At 36.3% G+C, this 14797-nt stretch overlaps 1 protein-coding gene across 1 annotated transcript; it reads right to left on the reverse strand.

Moving 5' to 3' along the window:
• Positions 1 to 3778: 3778 nt before the first annotated feature.
• LOC145079878 (zinc finger protein ZAT6-like) lies at positions 3779 to 4797 on the reverse strand. Its single transcript, XM_079023136.1, has one exon. It carries the CDS (start codon positions 4690 to 4692, stop codon positions 3934 to 3936), a length of 759 nt encoding a protein of 252 aa, XP_078879262.1. The 5' UTR covers positions 4693 to 4797; the 3' UTR covers positions 3779 to 3933.
• Between the last annotated feature and the right edge of the window lie 10000 nt (positions 4798 to 14797).

The following is a 14797-nucleotide window of genomic DNA, read 5'->3' on the forward strand; positions in this document are numbered from 1 at the left end:
TTCCAATCGAATTGAATGCTTCCAAACCATCGATCTGGTCCCCTAGGACTAAGTTACCACGTAAAGTTGCTAACTTTACGTTCATGCATGGTGTCATGAAGCTAGAAACACCAAAACTAAGCTATATAAGAGGTCTAGGGCATGGGGAAGAGCCAAGGCTTGATAAAGCTGGCAACTTTAAGCCTCATAAGCTCATTAGTGCCTAGATCTGAAGTCACGACCTCATGATGCACTCAAATCCCGAAAATGACTTCAATATGGCCCAAAAGTGACAACATACTACCCTAAATGAATATCTAAGTAATATAAAGCCAAGGTATCAACTTTATACCTCAAATGAGTCGGAAAAGCAGCTCAAACTCCGGATCTACTATCTTCCTCTTGAATCCCCAAGCTTTTCCTTCCTTCTCAAGCTTCAAAATCACAAAGAACACGCAAAATCACAAAGAACACACAACAATGGCTCAAAAACACTCAAAGGTGGATTAGGGTTTCGTGGCTAGGGTTTGGGTTGATGGAGGCTGCAAATGAGGCCAACCTTTGGAGGTTAAGGTGTTTAAATAGGGTGCAAAACCCTAAAATTAGGGTTTCACTCTGGCAACCCTACTCGTCAAGTTGAGGCTCTCAACTCGTCGAGTAGACTTCAAGTCCGGCATCCAAATTCCATTCCTACTCAACGAGTTTGGGGCTTCCAACTTGTCGAGTCCCTTTGCAAAAATGAATAATTTGATTTAAAATACATACCATGATCCTGGGCGTTATATGTTGTCTCAGGTTCCTTATCACATAATGACTAGCTAGGATTTTTCACCTTGATTCCTCTAACCGCCAAATTATCAGCCACCGGTACTCTATTTAACAAGGCTCGCCGCATGAAACAACAGACTTTTAAAGGGACTGATATAGACCAACATATCACCCGCCCTTTATATGAATTTGCTTTGGAATCTATTAAGTTTCTCATGGAGTGAACTGTGTATCTGCCAACTAGATTTATTGTAAACCAAAAGCCAAGATTATATGAGGAATGTATCTTCATGTTACCAATAGCCAAATACATATGTAGGGGTTCCGTACGAGCCTCATCGTTTTATGGATCTTAATTCCACCGCCATGTGAATCGATTGGTAGAAAATTTTTCATCAATCACACACCATTTTTTGTCTCCAAAATTATATAGGGCGGGGAAACGAGATTGGAAAGTGGTGTTTCCACACCAAATGTCTTTCTAGAAAAGTATGTTCACTGTAGAGCCTGATATTAATCTGAAGCATTCAAATGGATTCAAGATTATTACCGCTTTATAAATGTGACACCATACTCCATTTGATGATTTATGAGCAATATATGAAACTGGTTTCCTTCTTAAGTTGTGGATACTCATGATTACCTTTTTCCACAAGCAATTGTCACTATTGTACAACCTCCACCACCATTTTGTTAGAATCGCTAAGTTATGACCTTTTAGAGATCCTAAACCAAGTCCACAGTCTTTTTTGCATTAACTTTTTGCCAATCCACCCAATGGATCTTCGATTTCTGGATATCTCCATCTCATAGGAAATGACGTATGATTTTTTCGAGAGTGTCAAGAACTCACTGTGGTGCTTTGAATAAAGATAAGAAGTATGTGGGAAGACTGCTAAAAACGAATTTTGTCAATGTTAATTTGCCTCCAAATGATAGTGAGCTTGCCTTCCAAACAGATAGCTTGGATTTGAATTTATCTACAATCGGTTTCCAATTTTTTAAAGAGCCATGTTGGCACTGATAGGCATAACGAGATAGTTGAATGAGAAGTTTCTTTCACAAAAGCCGAGAATGGGTGACATATGATGTAATTCGCTATTTGGAATGTTGACTCCAAATAAGCTCGATTTCATAAAATTCACTTTAAGCCTTAACCGTTTGCCCACTTTTAGCTTCGGGGTGTTTCAGTATATCGGCTATTTAAAAAAAATAAATAATAAATCAAGACATCAAGTAACTAGCTTGTATGGATAAATGGAAACGTGTTAAATATAGGGAACACAACTCATTTTTAAAGTAATAATTTTACAAAGCCCCCATTTAGAGGCCTATACTAGTTAGACGTTATGAGTTATGACACCGTTAAGTACAAAAACCTTCGTTAAAATTTAAAAGCTTCGATTTTTTTTTTTTTTTTTTTTTTTTTCAGAATTATTGGGTTTTAATCATTTTTAACTCATGTGAGATAGTGGTTGTTATCAAACTTGTGTTATTTTTGGATGGTTGAATTTAAAATTTTGAAATACTTAGAATCTTTATTTATGTATTTTACGTTGATTTCTCTAAATTTTAAACCCAAAAAAGGGTTAAATCGGACTTGATGATCATATTGTTAGTATTTGTAATTAAACTTGAATAGTGAGTGTTTCATATTTTATTCGAGTTTAAATAATATGATAACCTTGCCATCTTGATTGGATGATCGATTGTCAATTAAAAAAAAATAATAAAAAAATTAAAAAAAAACTAGAAATTCAAATTTCCTAATAACATTGAAAAACAAAATATCTATTAGAGAAGAAAATAAAAATTTAATTTGATTAAAATAAAATTTCAAATTAATTATTGAATCAAATGAATAGTAAATATTCATGAAAAACCTAAAACTAAGAAAATGTCATTTATAACTCGTAAACAATCCTAGATGACATAAAAATATCTTATGTTATGGACTTATGGCATAGTGGTGAGAAGGAAGGAGAAAAAAAGGGCTCGACCCGGTATCAGTCGAGGTCGCTGTCGAGGTCGCTGAGCCCATACCGTTCAGCCCAAGTAACATTATTATTATTACTAGTTTATAATCCGTGAGAACCACGGTTACAAAAATAATTAATTAAATTTTAATAGTAAAAAGTCATAATTATTAATAAATAATTTTAAAAAATTATTAATTAAGAAATATACCAAAATTTAAAATTTAGTTATATGTTCATATTTAACAGATAATTAAAAAAGTAAATGTTTCTATAAAAAGTTTAAAATCTATTATTTAAAACATTAACGTCATTAATTGTGATAGTAATTGACATAATATATCTCTTTGACACGTGACATAATATTAACAAAGATTTGTATTACAGTAAAACATGTCAAAAGAAGATTATAACTATTCTTTTATTAGTATAGGGATTATTACATTGACCTTAACAGTTTACTACAAAGGACGTCCTTCTTAAATCTCAGAATATACTGACAAGTGTTATTTTTAGTAAAATTGTCCAATACATGAAAGTACATCTCGACATGGCGGTTTGGCAGAAAACAGTTTCTCAGTGTTCACGTTCACCACATGCATTTAATATATTTGGTTTTTTTGCGCCCGATGCGGTGAAGTTTCTTAATTCGTTGTAAAATAATAACTAAGATATATTGAAATTCCAATCCAAATAATATATTTTTTTTTTTTCAAAACGTGGCTAAAATATGCAAGTAGATTTATAATATTGGATATATTATAGGTAACCTGTTTGCAATGTTGATAGACTCTAATTTCCATTGTTATTAACCATTACTTAAATAGATAAATAAATTAGGGGGGGGGGGGGGGGGGGGGGGTAATTCAGTTGGAGCCTTAGTTGAGGGTATAATCTAGCATGAGTAGAATAGTTGAGGGTCAGGTATGGTAAGAGTAGAACAAAAGTTATTCCGTTACCTTTTGCCCCAGTTTTCGGCAGAGGATCACGACGGTGAATTAATTATACGCCACGCAATTCAATAAATTGCGTAAGTTACAAGAGATTCCGGCAAATCGTAAAACAATCAAGAATTAATAAAATTTAATTCATCAAATACAAGAATTATTTACATAGAATGATTCGTGTGAAAAGAATACTAAACAAACATCGGCGAATTTCTAATCATAAAATTCCTAAAATCGAAAACCCAGAATTTGTAATCGTGATTTTATTGGTGGGTGGCGATCTCTAGTTTGACCGGTGGAAAAAGTCGGGATCTTTTGGTGGGGTGTGGGCTTTCGACCTCTTCATCGACGAATCCGGGAAGAAATTCTGGAAGAGCAGGGAGGTTCAGGTCAAACCCGCGTTGACTATTGGTGGAGCCGACTCCTTCCGATGAGGTGATGCCGCTGCTGGCACGGCCACCGCCGATAACACCTTCGTAGTGGCGCCTCTTGTGTCCACCCAACGCTTGTCCGGTAGGGAAAGATCTGTGGCAAATAGAGCACTCGTGACTCCTTCCACTTCCACCACCGTGGGTGCCACTAGTGGAGGAGGTGGTGGTTACAGCAGACTGTTCGATCTCAGCTCCGGCGGCGGCTGGGTTGTTTTTCCGGTGGCTAGCCTTGTGTCCACCTAGCGCCTGGTAAGACCCAAAAGCTTTATCACACACGTTACACTTGTAAACAACCCGTTGCGTCTCCTGCGGTACAATTATACTAAGAGCAGGTGAGTTAGCACGCTGCGGCGGCGCCACATAAGCAGAATCGGAACCAGAACCCGAACCAGAACCACCACGGCCGCCGCGGGCAAGTAACATAAGACAGAAAGCAAGGTACTCCTCCTCAGTCGGTGGCTGATCCACCCTTGGCCTTTTTGATCTTTTGCCCTTTGTCCATGAGTCCAAATACCTCAGATGATTGCCGGAGTCTTGTTTAAACAAAGGCGTGGTTGCCGTCGTCGGAGAATTTAAAGCTTCAACTGCCATTAGAATTGTAGTTGGTTGTTGTTTAGAAAGAGAAAGTTAGAGAGAGAAAGATGGATTGAGTGAGGAGAGTGTGGGTGGTAAGTGAAGTATATAAGGGAGGTTGGCGGTGGCGGGTGGTGCAGAGTTGACAGAAGTTGCGTGACAAGTTTCAGGAAAGTAGGCCAATTTTATTTATTATTATTATTACTTATTATTGAAAATATAAGGGTGGATTCACACGTTGTGTGTGCGTTTTATGTGTAAAGTGTGTGTATTATTTTTATTATTATAAAAGTAAAATATTAAGAAAACGAGTTACTTAGATAGGAATAAAGAGTTGTGATATATTAAACTTAATATGTTATTATCTTGTATACCACTTCCTTTTTATGATAAGCATAACAATTAAAATTGAACATATACCGTCGACTTTTTGAATGTTTCTTAGATGACAAGTGGTGGTATCAAGTGGAGTTGAGTCAGCCTACAAAGAATGGACCAGAATCGGCAGTGAAGCTTCTACGTGTTGTCCTCACTATCTAACAGTAATTCCACCCCATCATTTTAGTTTTATTTTTATTTATTTTCTCATGACATAGGAATTCATTACATCAGCTACACGAGTTTAGTTTAGTTTTGCCAACTTAATTTATACATATTATACCTAATATTTTGGAACAAATAAAATTTACATATTGTTTTTGGTATGAATGAAATATATCAAAGATAATAAAATAAAGATCAAGAATATGTAAATACAATTAAATTAATCAAAATAGCTCTTGATTATTAAGAGAAAATCACTCAAAACTCACGGTGTTTACAATGTCATAACTCGATTCTTGACAATGTATATATAATCCTAGATACCGACTTGTAACATAGAATTAGGAAACTAGCTTTAGACCGATTTGCCATAAACTAAACTTGTCATAATCTAGATTGTTTGGTTTCCAAGGTCCTACGTGACTTAGGATTCCAACAATCACCATGAATCTCTAAATCCTTCTAGAGATGTCTTTGATCCCAATCAAACTCTGCATTTCCTTGAACTTGATTCGAGCTAGTGGTTCAGTAAGAATGTTTGCCTTTTGTTCTTCATCGGTAATGTACTCCACCTCTACTTGTTCATTTTCAACACAATTACAAATGAAGTGAAACCTTGTGTTGATGTGTTTACTCCTTCCATGAAAAACGAGATTCTTCGTTAGTTCGATAGCCAACTTGTTATCAACTCTTAGAACCAACTTCTCTTGCGCTTTGTTCATGATTTATCCTAGCAAATCTTGAAGCCATATTGCTTGACATGCGGTCGCGGTGGCCGCCATGAACTCTGCCCTGCAAGATGATAAAGCAACGATATCTTGTTTTTGTGAACACCATGTAATCGAGGATGACCCATTTTAAATATGACACGTTGTACTTTTTCCGTCATCCGGTTTAAAATTGTGACTACTATCACTATAACTAGTGAGTCGGGTTTGTCCCCTCCTCTCGTACTTGATTTCGTATCCCGTTGTTCCTCGTAAGTACCTTAGGATGTGTTTGATTGCACCACCATGTGATTCTCGTAGACATTGCATGTATCATCTAACAACTCCAACCGCGTATGTCATACTGGGTCTTGTTTGCAAGAGATATCTAAGGCATCCTACCACCTTTCGATATTGTGTCGGGTCAATTTCAGGTTCATCTTTGGCCTTCGACAATTTATTTCCCGGTTCCATTGGAATGTGGTTCGGATTGCAATCATGTAAACCGGCTTCTTTTAGAATGTGTTGAGCATACGCTTCTTGGTTTATGGTAATCCCCGATTTTTCTTGTTTAACTTCAATGCCAAAGTAGTAAGTTAATCTTCTAAGATCCGACATCTCGAAATTCTTTGGCATCTCCATCTTGAATCTTTTAATCATACTCAAGCTTGTACCTGTGACTAATACGTCATCAACATAAATTGCTAAAATCAACAAGTTAGCTCCTTCATTTTTCCGGTACACCGATGGTTCTTTCATGCACTTTTGAAATTTCATGCTCTTCAAAATTCCATCAAGCTTCGTGTTTCACGCTCTAGGCACTTGTCTTAAACCATGTAGTGATTTTGTAAGGCGATACACCTTATGCTCATTGCCTTTCTTTATATAGCATTCCGGTCGTGACACATAAACGATTTCTTTCAATTCTCCATGAAAGAAAGTCGTTTTAGCATCTAAATGATAAAGCTCCCACCTATTAGTAGCGGCTATGGCTATGAGAAAACGGATGGTTTCCATTCGAGCTACCGGAGCAAATACTTCTTAAAAATCAATATCGGGTTGTTGCACCTAACCTTTAGCAACCAACCTTGTCTTGTATTTATTAATGGTGTCGTCTGCATTCTTCTTAAATTTGAACACCCATTTGAGTCTGATTGGCTTCACCCCATAAGATTGTTCACGAAAGTCCTAGTATTATTCTTGTTTATCGAATTAATTTTCGCATTCATGGCTTTTACCCAGTCCAGTTCTTTCTTCACATCTTTAACTAATACCAGCTAGTCATTGGTTGTTAGGAGAAGTTCTTCGAGATTATCAAGATCAAGCTCGTAATCTTGAAATCGTTTTGGAGGTACTCTTGGTCTCGAGGGCCTTTGGTTTGCAACTCCTTGCTGAACATTATTATTGACCAGACTTAGTTGTCCATTATCTTGTACTTCCGCTCCATCTTCAAACATGTGATCCGATTCAATCGGTTCAATTGGATCATTGTTTACATCGTTTCCTTGATTGTTGTTTGCCTTGTCTTTCGGGTAATCCCATGGTAGAATGTGTCCGGTTCTTCATTGTCAGTTATTGTTTCTTTAACCCAATCTCACCCTTTGGTTTCATTAAAAATAACGTCTCGACTCACAATTACTTTTTGTGTGGCTGAGTTAAATAGTCGATAAGCTTTCGTACTTGGTTCGGAACCAACATGCACTAGTGGTCTTGATCTTGCATCCAACTTCTTTAGATTTACTGGTTCAACTTTCGCATGTACTAGACACCCAAATATACAAACATTTTCTAAATTTAGTTTTCTTTTATACAACTTTTTGTGTGGAGTTGTATCACCAAGGACTCTTGTGTAAACACAATTAATTAGATTTATAGAGTGATTTATCGCCTCTCCCCATAAGTAGTTTGGAATATGCATTGCCTTCATTATGCTTCGTGTCATGTCCATAAGTGTCCTGTTTCTTCGTTCCATAATTCTGTTTTGTTGCGGTCAATATGGGGCAGTAAGGTGGCATTTGGTTCCATTTTGATCACAAAAAGTGTTGAACTCGAGAGAAGTAAACTCACCTCCTCGATCACTTCTAAAATCTTTCAATGACTTTCCAGTTTCATTCTCCGCCAAAGCTTTGAACTTTTTGAAGTTTGTAAATGCCTCACTCTTTTCTTTCATGAGATAAATCCACATATATATCGTGAAAAGTCATAAATTAGTGTGAAAACATATCGGTTTTGACCTTTGGTAGCTGGCGTGACCGGACATCATAGATCACCATGAACAAGTTCCAATGGTCGCTTTGCTTTGTATGTCGTCATAGTCGGGAATGACTTTGTTGTTTTCTTTCCCACCAAGCAAGATTCACACAATTAATTATCATGATCAAATTGGGGTAACCCTTTTACTAGACCCTTCTTGGACATCTTTTTCATTGAATCGAAATTGATGTGCCTAAGTCTTGCATGTGATCGCCACATATCTAAACTTAGTCTTGAATGAAGGAAAATACGTACTCCAATTTGTAATTAATTTTATAAAGGCGGTTTGGATTTTTTGTACCTTCATTAATAAGCAATTATCGGCATCGTACATGGTCAAGTAGTTGTCTTTCATCCGAATATCACACCCGACTTCGGTTGCTTGTCCGAGACTAATAATATTGTTCTTGAGATCTAGTATGTAGTAAATCTCCATCATCAACCTTTTTTTACCCTTCTTCCCTTGGAAAAGTATAGCATCTTTTCCTTTGATTTTTACACATGAATTATCTCCGAATTTAACCCACCCGGTTACACCTTCATCAAGTTCGGAGAAAAATGATCGGTTTCCTTTGATTACTTGCACCGTTATCTAAATACCATGCATCGCTATCTTATGAGTTGTATCAAGACGATATAACTTTTTCTTCATTTAAGAACATGGTCTCGTGTAAAAATACGGTCGTATCATTATCGTCGCTTTTGGTAAAATTACTTTCTTGCAATTTGGATTCAATCCGGACATTGAGATGCGAAGTGGCTTGGTTTATCGCACCAATAACAAATATTTGGATCGATCCTTCTTGGTTTTATTTTTGTTTGGGTCAGAATTAGGCTTGTGCGAATTGGAGTTACCACCATGTAAAGTCTGATTCGTTTGTTTGGACCCACTTGCCCCGTTAAACCCCTTTGTCGTCCCTTTCCTTTCGATCCACCATGAGAACCAGACGAACCACCACCACTACCACCAGACGAACATAACCTTTGTCTGATTTCCATCGTCGACGTCTTCCTCCTTGATTCGATCCTCATACGCCTTGAGCCTTCCAACCATATCCTCGAAGTCCATAGTTTTTAGGTCTAAAACCTGTTCCAACGAAGCCACTATGTGAATAAATTTCGCTCTCGGTGATGATTTGAGAAACCTCACAAGCTTCATCTTATCAATTACTTCTCCTAGGGCTACCGATTTTGAGACTAATCCGGACAATTTTCCCACAAAATTGTCAATCGATTCCAAGTCATACATCTTCAATCGGTCGAATTCTGCCATTAGGGTTTATAACCTAGCCTCCTTCACGCGGTGAGCACCCACATGTCTGGCTTTGATTGCATCCTACAACGCCTTTGAGGAATCCACATCTCTGATTTGCATGATCAAAGTCTCCGGGATCGCCTGATACAACAGCCCCATTTCCAGGTAATCTTTTTCCATGTTTTCTTCTTCTCCTGGATCGATTACACTCCATGCTTTGTGGATTCGTAGTACCATCTTCATTCCCAGTGCCCACACGGTGTAGTTTGTCGAATTGGGCATGGGAAAGTCAACGACAGTCGATCCTACCTCTTTTGCCTTTATCGGAGTAGCTCCTACTCCTTCTCCCTCTAACATGTTGACCGCCTTGTCAACAGATTAGTAATTCAATCTCAAAGCTCTCTATTCTTGGCTCTGATACCAATTAAATATCAGAGTATGTGAACACAATTAAATTAACCACAATAGCTCTTTGATTATTATGAAAAAATCACTCAGAACTCACGGTGTTTACAATGCCTCTCAATAATCATAACTCGATTCTTGAGAAGGTATATAATCCTAGATACCGATTTGTAACATAGAATTAGGAAACTAGCTTTAGACCGACTTTCCATAAACTAGATTGTTTGGTCTCCAAGGTCCTACTTGATTTAGGATTCCAACATAAAATATTTTTTTGAATCTGGAAAGATTGGTATTTTTTATGTATTTGATTAACATGAAATATCTTTGGTCTGCAGATTCATTAAAAATATTAGAAAGTAAATTATACAGTATGACAAAAATATATCCTTAAGAGATTTTTTGAAACTTGTTAATAATTAAATTGACAATTAAACACAATCAATTTATGAAGCAATGATCATGCTTCTATGCTTCAAGATTTTCAGTAGAAAAACATAAAGTAAAAATGTGAATAGGTAATTTGTTTTACCTACGAATTTTCTAGTCAATGGCTCAATGCACCACATACATTCATTTTAAATTCTTATATATATATATATATATATATATATATATATATATATATATATATATATATATATATATATATATATATATATATATATATATTGGTAAATTTCCACCACCCATCCCCATTGACCAATACACACAATGTTAACATTCGGTTTTTTCTTTCTTCCCATATTGTCATAACGAATACAATTCAAAGTGTACATCTCATTGTGAAAACCATCACAAGTAAAAAGTTCAGAGAAACAGCAACAATGATAATCAATTTAAGCTGTAATAAATCGAAGAGGACACAATGATGATTGTAGAAGAGAGATGATTAATCGTTGCTAAACTTTTGGAGAAGAGATAATCGTAAGCATGTTTTGATTTGATGAAGTTGTGGCTAAAACAAAAGTAATTGAGAGTAAATATCTGTCCATGGCCGAAGAATGAGCATTTGCAAATCATTCAATATCTGAAGGAAGATTGCTTATGTGGCTTTTGGTTTTGATTTGCTAAAGAGTATTGAAAAACCAATGTGAAAACTCTCAGTTGTCTAAAAAAATACAATTTAATATATAAATATGATTACGGTAGGCTGAATGCGGGTTTACTTGTCAAAAAATGCTTTATTTATCTAATATAACATAAGGACGAAATTAAATCTAACAGTAATTTCATTGCTACTTTTAGCGTGTTTGTTGTGTAACACTACAACGACACTTAGAAGCATCTGTAAAAGTTTTTTTGGAGGAGGAAGAGATGTACAAAAGGAACTTTATATGCTAAAGGAATGATCTAAATAAAAAATGTGGAGTAGAACATTCGATTTGACCAAAAAAAAACTTAGTCGGTTCACAATCAAGATATTGAAAGGAAGATATTTTTATCACCACAAAGAAGCAAAATAGAAAATACTTAGTTTTTATTTTCAAAACACTTTCAACTATTTAGATAAATATAATAAAAATAAAGTTGTACGACATAATTAAAAAATGTATTATAATTTATAAAGGAATATTAGCTATAACTATTTTCGTGGTTCCATAATATTCATTTCCTACCTTCGTGGAAGGTTTCATATTTTGGTTTGGTGAGAGACTTTGACTAAAGACCGGGTCGGAGTCAAATTAAAACACATGACATGAAACCGAGTAAGCCGACGCCAGCGTAGAGCGCAGCCGGCAACAGCAACAGCAACAACTAACAAATTACATTCATGTACCTTTGTGGGGTTGTTTGTGTTGGACTACAACTACTTATTTTATATCTCATTAAAATATATTTATAGAGGCTTCACACTGTCCTTCATTTTTCACTTGCATATCACTCATGTATTTAGTGGTGTGTAAAACACCAAGAAATCGACAAGAAATAAAAGATGAACGAAAGATACAAACATTTTTAACTCCCGACAATCTGTATTTTTTTTTCCTAATCAAAGTGAAATTATGCTATTCAAGCATATTGTTTGTTAGTTTATATTGGAAGGCTTTGGATTTTAGTTACATAAGTATATAGTAAACCTGAAAACTAAAAACCAAAACTGGAAAAACACAATTTCTTTAAACGGCTTCTTAGGGCTAAATATGAGTTATTTATGGTTTGTTAAACCAAGTCATTTTCACAACGTGTTCGACTCTTTGAAAATTATGGGGTATTTGGTGGATTTTGAAACGGTTATGCCTAAAAAAAGAGGTATATATTTAATTATATTGTTTCATATTTTCTTTTTGTTTTTATAGAAATAATAAGATGTAATATTTTTTTTTCTAACTTCTTACTAGTGCTAATATTTCTGTTGTTGCAAAAAGCCAAAAAGAAAACCGAGTCATAATCATTTTCAATGAGTATCTTCACACTCTATGTAACCGTTGATCATTATTTTGATATATTTGTAAATTGGTTAAACTCCAAAGAAGTAACCATTTTCTTAAATGACACGTCCTATCTATAATATGAAAATCAAGAAGCTCCAAAGACGTAGATCATTCAATGTCAATGTCTTCGTGTTGGGCATATTTGTTTTTATACACGATGATGATAAATCCCATCCGAACTAATTTTGTAGAGCTTAAAGAAAAATCATGTGCCAGGCAGCCAGGGCAATATCCTCCAAATCATATAGAACAGGGTAAATATTCCTAAAAGGATCAACTTCAAACTAAAATAATAATAAAAATAGTTCTTCTAGGATACTTACCTTTAGAAGTCAAATTTCAAAAATTCATATCCCTTTTGGAAACTATTTTTGCGAACCCATTTGAAAATTCATATTGGAATTCAAAAAACCAAATTTTCGAATCACCTATCGGATATTGTATTTCGTAAAACATGGTCAAAAGTTATTATTTTTAAAATGATGATTATTATGTGAGACACGGTTTACTAAGTAGCCGAGTCGGGACAAAGATGATCAAAACAGAAGTAGGGTGCCAATAACGAGCACCAAAAGTATCATACCTAATCCCAGAATAGATCGCACACCCCCACAATCACATAGGAAAAACACACACGATGGAGGTGCATAAATTGTACAAAGTGACACACATATCAAGCAACTAACACAACATTATCCCATTCTATCTAAAGTTGTCATGCACTCTCTCGTATACACGCTTGAGTTGAGTGTTAGAGTGTAATCTCGGGCACCCCCAAATTACATCTGAATAGTGTTTTGATTTGTGATCAACATGTATCGGAGCACAATCTGATTCTCTAAGAACCCAACTCTCATTTACATCCTTCATCTCTCTAACCTTCTTTTTCCGGGACTTGGTTACATCAAGGTAATAGTATGGACATATATAATAGTATAAAAGACTACATTAAGATTGCAGTAAGATAATATTGTTTGTTACTTTTTGTTAAAAAAAAGTTCACAGCTTTATAAGTATTTAACCCAAAATATAGAAAATTTAAAAATTATCAGCCAAAATCCTAAATGTTTAATTGATTTTTTTTTGTTATTTTCTATAATAACTGTTGATTTTTATCTTTTTTTCAAGTCAAAAAACCATATGTATGGTTTTATCGTTAAAAAGGCCAGAATAAAGAGACTTTGTTGACTATTTCAAAGTTTATATAATAAATGTTAACGTATCCCATTAGGAATACGTTAAAGATAACAAAACTGCTATTTTTAGGACGACCTAGCTAACGGTCGCGAATCCGTCCTAGCACCAGACACGGGCCCTCACCATCACGCTAGGACCTTCAAGCTTGGCGCTCTCGCGCCCAGGTCCAATTCCTGAGGACAATCTCCGATCAATAATGAGACAAAACACAACTGGTTGTTTCCTAGAGTGACAAGTGTAGTACCCAGGTCATTGTCATCTATTTATTATGCACTAATAGCAGATGACCACTAGTGGTGTACGATCCACCAATGGGGCTCCTCTACGTCCTGTCAGCCAAGACAGGACAAAGGACAATGTTGAGATCATGTGCAAGGAACAACAGGTATAAAAGGATCCTTCTTCCACAAAAGAAGGGATCACCTTCTCTCTATCCAAAACCCTAATCACTTTATCCTCAAACATACACTAACTAGACCGTCAGAGCTTCGTCCCGAGACCACCTCCTGGACGTCGACTGACGTTATCTATTCATTGTTGTGATTATAGGACTCAACTCAACCATAACCATTGAGTGGCGGTGTTAAGTCCAAAGCATATATCACAAAATTTGACGTCATCTAGGCGTGTACGAAGAGTTACACAACCTTGATACGACTCTAGATGTCGGCGATGATGGGAAAGGGACATATGGCGCCCGACGGGGGAGAAACGAGCCCACTCAGATCCATGTCATCGCTCGATGGCATGCAAACATCTGCATCAGAGGGACAAGCCTCCAACCAAACGCCAACAAAACATGTACTAGGTTCCACAAATGGAAACCGCAGCGGTAGCAATAGCCGCCTTATGGCAAGAGCGTCTGATTACAACCACAACCGCAACGCCTCAGATAATAGTGACCTAACAGTCACAACTATCGAATCAATAGTCACAACCACTGGTTTCTCAGTTTTAACCTCCACCACAACAAGCAGGGATGAACACTTGGTCCCCAAGGACCATATTGTCTTCTGCACAACATCAAATGTCTCTCTTATAGCGGGCATGTCGTAAGTTTTGCTCTTCGCTCAACAATCTCCGATGTTCAACCCATACTTCCAGCAACTACAGGGATCCATTCCCTAATCGCCACCGTCACATGAATCCAACCCTCATCCGCCATTGGCACATCGGCTCAACATCTATGCCAACAGTCATAGGGATCGAACCTATACATGCTTCAACAGTTGGGATCGAGCTCACGGATGCATAGATTAATGTGAGGACCAGCTTCTCTATGATTGTTTAATTTAGCTCTGGACCTAATAATTTTCTACTCACGAAGT

Source organism: Lactuca serriola, chromosome 1, assembly GCF_051521515.1.
Source record: "Lactuca serriola cultivar US96UC23 chromosome 1, Lser_US96UC23_V15, whole genome shotgun sequence".
Classification (NCBI taxonomy): Eukaryota; Viridiplantae; Streptophyta; class Magnoliopsida; order Asterales; family Asteraceae; genus Lactuca; species Lactuca serriola.